This window comes from Phaethon lepturus, unplaced genomic scaffold (assembly GCF_000687285.1).
Source record: "Phaethon lepturus isolate BGI_N335 unplaced genomic scaffold, ASM68728v1 scaffold51764, whole genome shotgun sequence".
NCBI lineage: Eukaryota > Metazoa > Chordata > Aves > Phaethontiformes > Phaethontidae > Phaethon > Phaethon lepturus.
The window spans coordinates 1-9232 of record NW_010536619.1 but is presented as its reverse complement, the minus strand read 5'-3'; the positions used below and the strand labels follow the sequence as shown (position 1 = coordinate 9232).

At 41.0% G+C, this 9232-nt stretch overlaps 1 protein-coding gene across 1 annotated transcript; it reads right to left on the bottom strand.

Annotated features, from left to right (window-relative positions):
* Positions 1-831: 831 nt before the first annotated feature.
* CLTA (clathrin, light chain A) lies at positions 832-8074 on the bottom strand (the record flags this gene model as incomplete). Its single annotated transcript, XM_010286205.1, has 6 exons — positions 832-1271; positions 2301-2336; positions 3495-3548; positions 4930-5041; positions 6055-6172; positions 8037-8074. Coding segments are annotated over 6 exons (530 nt in total), but the record flags the coding sequence as incomplete, so codon positions are not given.
* Between the last annotated feature and the right edge of the window lie 1158 nt (positions 8075-9232).

The following is a 9232-nucleotide window of genomic DNA, read 5'->3' as shown; positions in this document are numbered from 1 at the left end:
TACATACTACTTAAGCCACTGTATCTTTGACAGAAGTAATGGAAATAATGTATGAGACAAGATAGACAGCTAAGGTCAGTCTTACCCAAGCAAGACTAGAATACAGCCCCTATGAATGCAGGGTGAGACTAGAGAGCCAAAGAAGCAGCAGAACAGAGATTTTCTGGATCAGTTTGTTTCAAATTCAACCACCTTGGCAGACAGAGCTCCAATCCAGTGGATGAGCAGCAGTAAGAGCAAGTCTTCCTTTCTCTTGCTCTCCAAATCTCCAGTCCACTACCCTGGTGGGAGAAAGTATCTGCAAGAATCAGTTAGGACAAGGACACAGTTCAAAACCACCCAAATAGCCTCTGCACAAGAGAACTTTGCATATAAAGCCAAGGTTGAATACATGGCAGAACAGAATATGCAGCAGAATAGAAAAGGCTTTAACTACTCAGCACCCTGTACTGTATTTCTAGCCTAAGATCTGCAGCTGGAGTGACAGCAGAAAACTACACAGAACTGCTTACCTGCAGAAGGCAGTGTCCTCAGTTCCACTGGAAGCAAGATAAGCTCCTTAACAAGCCTGCTGCTCCAGTTTCCAAGAGCTTGTGTGATAAATTGGATAGGGAAGCAGTTTTTAAACTAAAGCTCTCAAGAGCTTTAAAAAAGCTCACAGAGAAGAGCAGGACAGACTCTCAGAGACCAGAAGCACTGCTGGCTGATCAGGCACCAGCAAAGTGAAATCACTAGCAATTAAGAGAAATGTTTGCTCACACTCAATTCAAACATCCCATGTTGAAACAGAGCAGGAGACCTTCTTAATTCATCCAAAGTCAACACATTGCACTGTTTAACACACCTTTAATATCAGTAATGTGGGAAGTGACATCTCAGTGCACAAAAGCACAGAGACTACAGTTTTGGAGGTTCTCCCATCTCAGACACAGAAAGGAAACATGAGGAAGAACATGCAATCAAACAATGATCAGCTCTAGATACATCATGAGGTTTGGTCCAAAAAAAACATTGAAACAATTAATCCATTTACTGCAAACATAGCTTCTCTGAGTAAAGTTAAGATACTGCATTTGTAGTCTTTCCATTGTGCTTTCCTTCAGCGAACCAGCGGAGCCTGCTTGAGTGAGATGAGGACTGAACGCATGCGGGACACATCTTTTGCCTGCTTACTAGACTTGGGATTAAAGTCACAAAGCTGAGCCACACGTTCCCACTCAGTGCCTGGAAAAATGTCTTCTGCATCATTCACAAAGGCTTCTTCAGCTGCCCTGAAAGCAATGCAATGCACCTTGCGTTAATGCCCAACATGTAAGGCACTCCTTCCCTCTTACAGGATCAAGTTTCTTTCAGCATATTTCATAAGAAATGTGACCTGACAGCTGCTATGGACATTACAGTTACTTAATCTTACTTATGCCGCAATCCTGGACATGAAAGTAGGTTGCAGTAGTATGCTATGCACAAGCAGTGCAGAGTGCTGTGTAAAATGTTGGAATACAGGTGTTTGGTTTTAAGAATAGTTACTGAGTCTCTGCCTAAGAAGTGACCACAGACACTGCCAGGAGGTAAGGTACTACTACGTAGGCATTTTATTTATGAAGAAATGCCCAAGTCTTAACTAGTTAAGCCTCTGCCACTTCATGGCTTATACTGCACACTTGCCACCTGGAAATTTACAACTCCTTGCAAGCACATCTTGCAGGATTCTTGTCAGATTCCATTCAAGGATTTACATCTGCCTATAGGCCATCATTAAACTATCTGCTGATGATTCCCAATGCTGTTAGTGGAGCAGCATGAATCAAAAGGAACTTCAGTCATGAATCCCATGCTTGCAGGTCCTATAGACGAAAGCATATCTTGGCAGAGGGGATGACTCATCTGAAGTCTGATCGCAGAATAAACACGTTTCCCCTACACTCACCCTAAGGAGACTCTAAGGCGCCTTTGTACGTATGTGCAGGTTAGTGGCAGTGGCTTCTCACCTCTATCCTTTTGGCATTTCTATGCTGCTAAGAGCATTGCTTCTATACAGGGATAACACTCCAGCATCTAGTTTATATAACTCTGAGGCCCTGGTAAGGGATGCCCCTACAAGCATCAAGAGATCAAACCAAATCCATCTACTCCAACAAGCAGTACAGAAAAAGCAGTGAAGATGACTCTCCCGTGAGGGTTCAGCACTGTTCACAGGGATTATAAGGTTACAGACACCACTGAAGACAAGGGTCACTACAACACTGCTACTTTATGTGACATCACACTTTTAAAGGGCAGTGAAGATTTTTTTACTTAACTGTTCTAGGCTGTAGCAAGGATGATTTATGTTTGTGCTTAAAGGTGCAGAGAAGAAAAGAAACAAGGAGAGAAAGTTTAAGTCAGATATAGAAAATGAGAATGAGTTTAATGCAGATGATCAGCTGGCTGAACATGCACTAAGCTTAGCCTACATTCAGAAAACAGGCTGCCAATTTTGTTCTGCAGCACTTATACTGCACATTTGCATTAGATATATGAAAATAAGGGTTTTCTTGGAAAAAAACTATCAAAATCAACTCCAGGAGACTTCAGAAAAGTCAAACACCACCTGTTAATCCACCATTTCACAAGTCTTGGTTTACATCCACTTAGAGTTAGGTGATGAATTCCACACTGGACTTTCAGTATTAATGCACTTATTAATACACCATGGCTCACCAATACACCTTCTAAAGGTGTCACCTTAGAATCTATGACATGGCCCCTTTTCAATTCAAGTCTACAAACTAAGGGAAGAAATCAAAATACATGAACAAGCCAATGAACATTGCCATCCCTCCACCCCATGAAAACTAGCATACTCATTGGGGCTTGAAAGTCATGGCTGTATTCTCACTGATCCATTAGGCTGGCAAAATGTCTACACAGAGCTGCTCCTAAACATCCTCACAGCAGCTAATGATGATTTTACAATACCACCTTCTTGTACTTTTCATCTGTTCTCTTATAGCATCCTATTTCTATAGGCACACACATCTTCTACCCTGATTTATGGCAAGTGATTCCTTTCTACCTTCCTTGGCTTGCAGAGCTTTATGTGTAAGCATTACTTGAATATTTTTCTGATTAGATCAGGAGCTCGATGCCTATTACAGAGAATGCACAGTTAAACATTGTGCTTCTCTGTGGAAGTGGCAGTGGTCACTGGCCTGGAAACAACTGTAAACCCCTACATCTAAAGACTACTAAGTCATTACCAAAATTCCAGTGGTATGTATACTACATGACTAAATCTGAAAGTGCTGGATGTTGTGCAGTGTAAGGAAACCTTACAGAAAAACTGCATTTAATATTGCAAATCCAAGTCAGTCCAAAAAGTAAATGCTATTTACTGATATTAGCTTGCATTGCCCTGAAATATTCAGAAGTCACCTTCAGACATTCAGCACTATTTCTGATCCTACTCATTACCTAGTTAACTAGCAAATAGAATTAGTAGTTAAGCAACATACACATAACCAATCACGTCAGCGAAGGGTTGTTTGTAGAAAGCTTCATCTGCCACCCTAGGTAGCAAGTAGTCCAAAAGGCAGGCAAGCAGGCAGGAGAAAAGAGATAAGGATGAGAAGTACGAAACACAGCTGGAGGCAGTTTTAACAACATTAACCTTGCATCACCTATACTTACTGTAACAGGAAAGCAGCTACCACATGGAATGTATCAATTAAGCCATTGACTCGAGAGAGGCAACACAAAAGCTCTGCTTAGATCTTAGAAGTCGGGACCAGTTAATTTTAGGACTAGAATCCCAGTGTTACCATTACACTAATTCCAGTGGACAGAAACTACCATTAAGAGAAAGATCTCAGCAGGCTGATGAGAATGCCAAACATTCCTTCTGCTTAACACCTGTTAAATGGACCCTGCACCAGAATTCATACCCTCCGCTCAAACACTGGCTACAATAAAGCTATGGGGGTACCTTGAGCTCTGGCCACCAACTATAAGAGTGCCAATCCCATCTCCCGTTCTTGGCCCAACCAAAAGACTACACCTCAGTGAATGGAAGTGTCAAATCCATAATTCCGTAGGAAGCATAAGCCTCCTTCATTTAGTAAACAGTAGATTCTACCTAGAACTCTACTTATTCAAGACAAATCTGCTGTCCATTTTGATAAGAAAAACGGTGTTTCAAAAAAACGGTTGAAGTCTGTGGGTTCCCAAATTATAAAGCAGCCCTGATGACTACACGGACAGAATGACTTCTGACCCTAGGTCAGAAGTCGAGATCCAAATTGTATTAAGTCAGTACTATCACATTTACCTTTACATAGCTTGAAGTCAAAATTCCACATGGAATGTCTACGAATGTGTAAGAGCTTCCTAAACTAGCAGCCAAGTCATTAGTTTCTGCCCCAGGGCCCATAATTTAACCCAACATAGACACAGTCAGCATTTAGCTTTTAATTAGCAGAACTGAGTTATTTCTCAAGAGCTTCCAAAAGGAGCAACCAAAGGTTTTAAGACATCTAACAAAATTACTTGCAGCAAAGACTAACTAGAAGGCCACTTTCTTGTGTTCTAAAGATAGCAAGTAAGATTGCTAGTCTTAAGGTAGGTAATTACAGTCACTAAAAACATGCACAGCTAGGAGCATGCAAACAAGTGGGTAGACTAAAACTTTTTCTGGCCATGTTCAAACTTCGTGTCTTAACGAACCTTCAGTAATTCTCGTTCATTACCTTAATGCTTTCTCTTGCTATTCTTGGATTCTAATACAGCCTAAAAGGATAGTCTACCACTGGAGACTCATTTCTTAGTAGGAGAGGTTACTTTAATTATCTGAAGGACTAGTACCTTAGGACATACTAGAAGTATTCTAACCTCTCTCCCTCATTATTTTCATATCCAGTACCATAACTCTTCAGAGGGCTGGAGAAACCTTACCTGTTGCTAGCTTTTGTTTTCTGGAGCTTTTCATCTTGCCTTGCATACCACTCCTCCAACTCCTTTATTGCTTTCTCTTTCCATTCTGCTTCCTGCTTTCGTGAGTTTGCATCTGAAGATTTAAGAATTGATTTGTCAGTCACGTTTGTTCCAGCTGGATCTTGCTAAAACTTCAGCTGATGGCTCCAGGTGCACTCTAGTGTAGACAGTTGTTTGATCTACTCAGATAAGGTTTAGGAGATTTCCTGATTTAGACCATGAGAACTCTAAATACCATGAACGTTCAGAGGACTGGCTAAACAGAATGCCTGTGCTGCATAACTGGGACAGTCATTTCAGTTTAGGATAGGCATTTGAAGACTAATTTGGATTGAGTTAAGTCTGTTGGCCTGCAAACTGTTCAAAAACAGAAACGGTCACCTTGCTAAGCTAGCACTAGAACAAATCTCAGTAAAGCCTGCGTGCTAGACAAAGTGACAGAGCTTGGCGCTCAGTATGCTATTACATCCAGCCTACTGTTCAGGACAAGCTCATATGCTGCAACGAACGCAGAAGAGGAGCAACAGGCTCAGTTCTATCCGGAATCACACTGTACAGAAGGTTCTGTTCCAACAATTTCAAGCAAGGCCTCCCTAATGTAAGTGGAAAGCATACCGGTTTATAGGCTTTTAGAAGCTGTCCACAGGTAGGCATCATTGCATTTGATAGCTGTATTTAGTTTAGTTACTAGTCCATTACTTAACTTACCTATTAGATTAAGATCTGTGTGACAACAGATGGCCTCAGCAATTACAAAATGAGCAATCTCCATCCTTTGAAAAAAGTGCTGATGGCTGCAGTATTTATTCACTCTTTTCTGCTGATAAAAGCTGTTCATTTTCTGTTAGCTTATTTGTAAGTAAGAGGCAGGCCATGGGAATACTTCTAAGGTTCAGAGAGCCACTTGCTGACTCCTACACCAGTATTGTCTGTTTCCTGGAAGATTCATCTGACTTGCTGCTCAAACTCAAGAAGCATGTTAGATTCCCAAGAGCCAGAACCCATAGTTGAGAATTCTGCTGCCTAAAAAGCTGCCACTAAGTTACTCACAAGCAAGAACACTACTGCAACAAACAGCCTCCTTACCAAGTTGCTCCAGGCGCTCTTTTTGCTCCTCTCTCCACTTACGAATACTCTCCGGTTCTGACTGCAGTCGATCTACTTGGGATATGGCAGCATAGGAGTCCATTGGACCATTACTCTCCTTAAAGGGAAGGAATACTTATGTCATTTATACATGACAACTGAGTATTTCAGATAACTGCCTGCAAGCTACATAAAATTAGACTCTATTTGAACTGAGCACGTAACACTCATCTGATGTTATATCGCATTTCCACCATTAATATGAAAAACGTCTTACCACGAATTACAGCAGGATTGAAGCAAAGCAATACAGGAATCTTCTCTAGCAATCAGGGATCAAACACAAATTCAAAGTTGACTGGGGAGTCAAACTATGCCTGAGCTCTACACGTAAGGAAAGATGAAGACAATGCCTAGCACCTCACTATGCAGTTGTAGGCCTAGAGATTGTCCAGTTTGTTTCATTTTAAGTATTTGCTGTGAAAATATTTTTTGTTGTTTTACAGTTTTGTTGCACAGGAGTTTAAAACATTCTCTGTAACTTACTCGTCTATTTCAGACACATTTGCTAACTTAACTGATATTAAAGCCAATGTTCTTTTTGGATTGCTGTATGCATCTTAGAATGCAAGAGGCATTTCAACATTTAAGCAACAAAACAGTGTCAGTACTAGCATGCTTTTTACTACACAATAGCTCAAAGACTTGCAATGAATAAGGCTATCATTAATACACTAGATTCACAAAGCTATTGAATATTGTGCTGTTTGCCACAGAGGATACTCCAAGTCCAACAACTTTTATTCGTTCACCCTACTCTTAGAACTACTACATACCACTCCTAACAGTACCAGATGGATCAATGCTAATGGCATCTTGCCTCTCTTTGGACCTCCTGTAGCTCTCAATGAAGGAGTAACGCAAGGAAAAGGAGCTACCCTGCAACAGCACCAGGCTTCACATGAAATCCAAAACAAAATAAATTGGTGAGTTGCAGGGCCAAACTAGTTACACGTAGCTAAAACAAAAGTTACATATAGCCCATTTGTTCTATTCTTCCTCATTAAGAGGAAGCTGTATCAACCAAAGCAGCTGGTCACTTAGAATTGCAAACACAAAATCAAGATATTTCATCTACCTCATCACCTAAGGAAGCACCAAGGTGCAGTAAGATACAGTTTTCCCATCAATCTCACAGCAATGGTGAGGATATAAAAGTGCTAGCATCAGTGAAAGCTGTTTGTGTCTCCACGAAGCTCAGTATTCACTTAAAACTCTATGAAGAAGAGCTATATGCTGCCCCCTTCCCAAGCACTCGTTTAATCAGGGCTATCCAGCCAACTCTGACACCAGGCAACAACAGTGCTTTAGCCAAACTGATATGAAATTCAGTTACAACACAATGATTGCCTTAGCATGCCTCATTCCTCCCTGACACTAATAAAGCAAGTATCTCCTCCTTTTGTCATTACCATGGCTGGCTAGGATGCTTTCAGACTATTAGTAAGCTATTTAGCCAGCAGCTTAATTTCATGCAACTTTATGTGACTAGTAAGCGTATAATATTTTCAGTCAGCTCCTGGTAAGAACAATCATGGTAAGACTACCATGACACACAAATTATCCTTAAAGAACAAGCAATTCAGAAAACTCTGCTTTAAACTAGGTAGTCAGAACATGCTTTCAGCTTATTAGCCAGTAGCAAGTCAACACTGAGTCATACAACAGAGCCTGTCAGTCTGCTTCTAGTGGTTATGTCCTACTAAGCCATAATTCAAAATGGACTGCTGCTTTAAGTCGTGTCTAAGTTCAGAGGAAAGGCATATTAACAGCTTTATGAGATGACCTATCAGAATAGAAGTTTCTCTTCAGAGAGGAGATGAAAGTACATTAGAGACAAGAAATGGAAGTATTAGTCTAGATTAAGGTAAAGTTCTCAGAGTGGAACAGCACATTCTAAATACAAAGTACTTCTATCCTACCTGATAGACATGTCCATTAACCACTCCATCAACAGCACCTGCAAAGAAATTACAGTAGTTTAGCCATTTGAGAAAAGACAGAACAGCCAGATTTACTGATTTCCATAACTTGTATGGAAAGCTTTACTGACTATGTAACATGGGAGTTATGCAGAAGTGTGTTACTTTGTACCCTGCTGGGGTACAAGAAACCAAGTGAGCTATTACTCTGCAGAACCAGTAATACAAGGTCATTTCTTTGTCATAAGATCATGCTTCACACTACATAAACAGATCTCGTACTGCTGAGAAGCTGCTACACATAGTGTTCTAAAGTTACTCCCACTTTCCCCTCCCTGTCTTAGAAGGGGACTACTAGAAAACTGTTCAGAAGTTAAGCAGCATGATTCTCACTATTTTAGTCTCCACCTGGAAGATTAACAACCTTGCAGCCAACGCTTAGTAATTCCTATCATAGTTTGGTTACCTCCTAATTCTTAATCAGCTCAAAATATATCACTAAGATTCACAGCAAAGTCACCTTTCTGCTATCTTCTGTGATGACACAGAATCACACAATCATTGACGTTAGAAAAGACCTTTAAGATCATCAAGTCCAACCATCTACCCCACACCACCACGCACACTAAATCATGTCCTGAAGTGCCACGTCCACACGCTTTTTGAATACTTCCACTGATGGTGACTCCACCACTTCCCTGGGCAGCCTGTTTCAATGTTTGACCACTCTCTCAGTAAAGACTTTTTTCCTAATATCTAGTGTTAGCCTCCCCTGGCGCAACTTGAGGACATTTCCTCTTGTCCTATCACTAGTTACTTGGGAGAAGAGACCAACACCTCCTAAAGGAGAGTTTATCACCTTTGGAAGAAGGGGCAGGCAACTCAAGAAGAGTAAAAGGGTCTCATTAGGTCATGCAGAGAGAAAATCAGAAAAGCCAAAGCCCAGCTAGAACTCAATCTGTCCACAGTCATAAGGGACAACAAAAAATATTAACAACAAAAAGAGAGCCAAGGAGAATCTCCATCCCTTATTGGATGTGGGGGGTGAACATTGTCACCAAGGATGAGGAAAAGGCTGAGGTACTTAATGCCTTCTTTGCCTCAGTCTTTAATAGTCAGACTAAGTATCCTCAGGGTCTTCAGCTCCCTGAGCTGGAAGACGGGAATGGAGAGCAGAATAAATTCCCCATAATCCA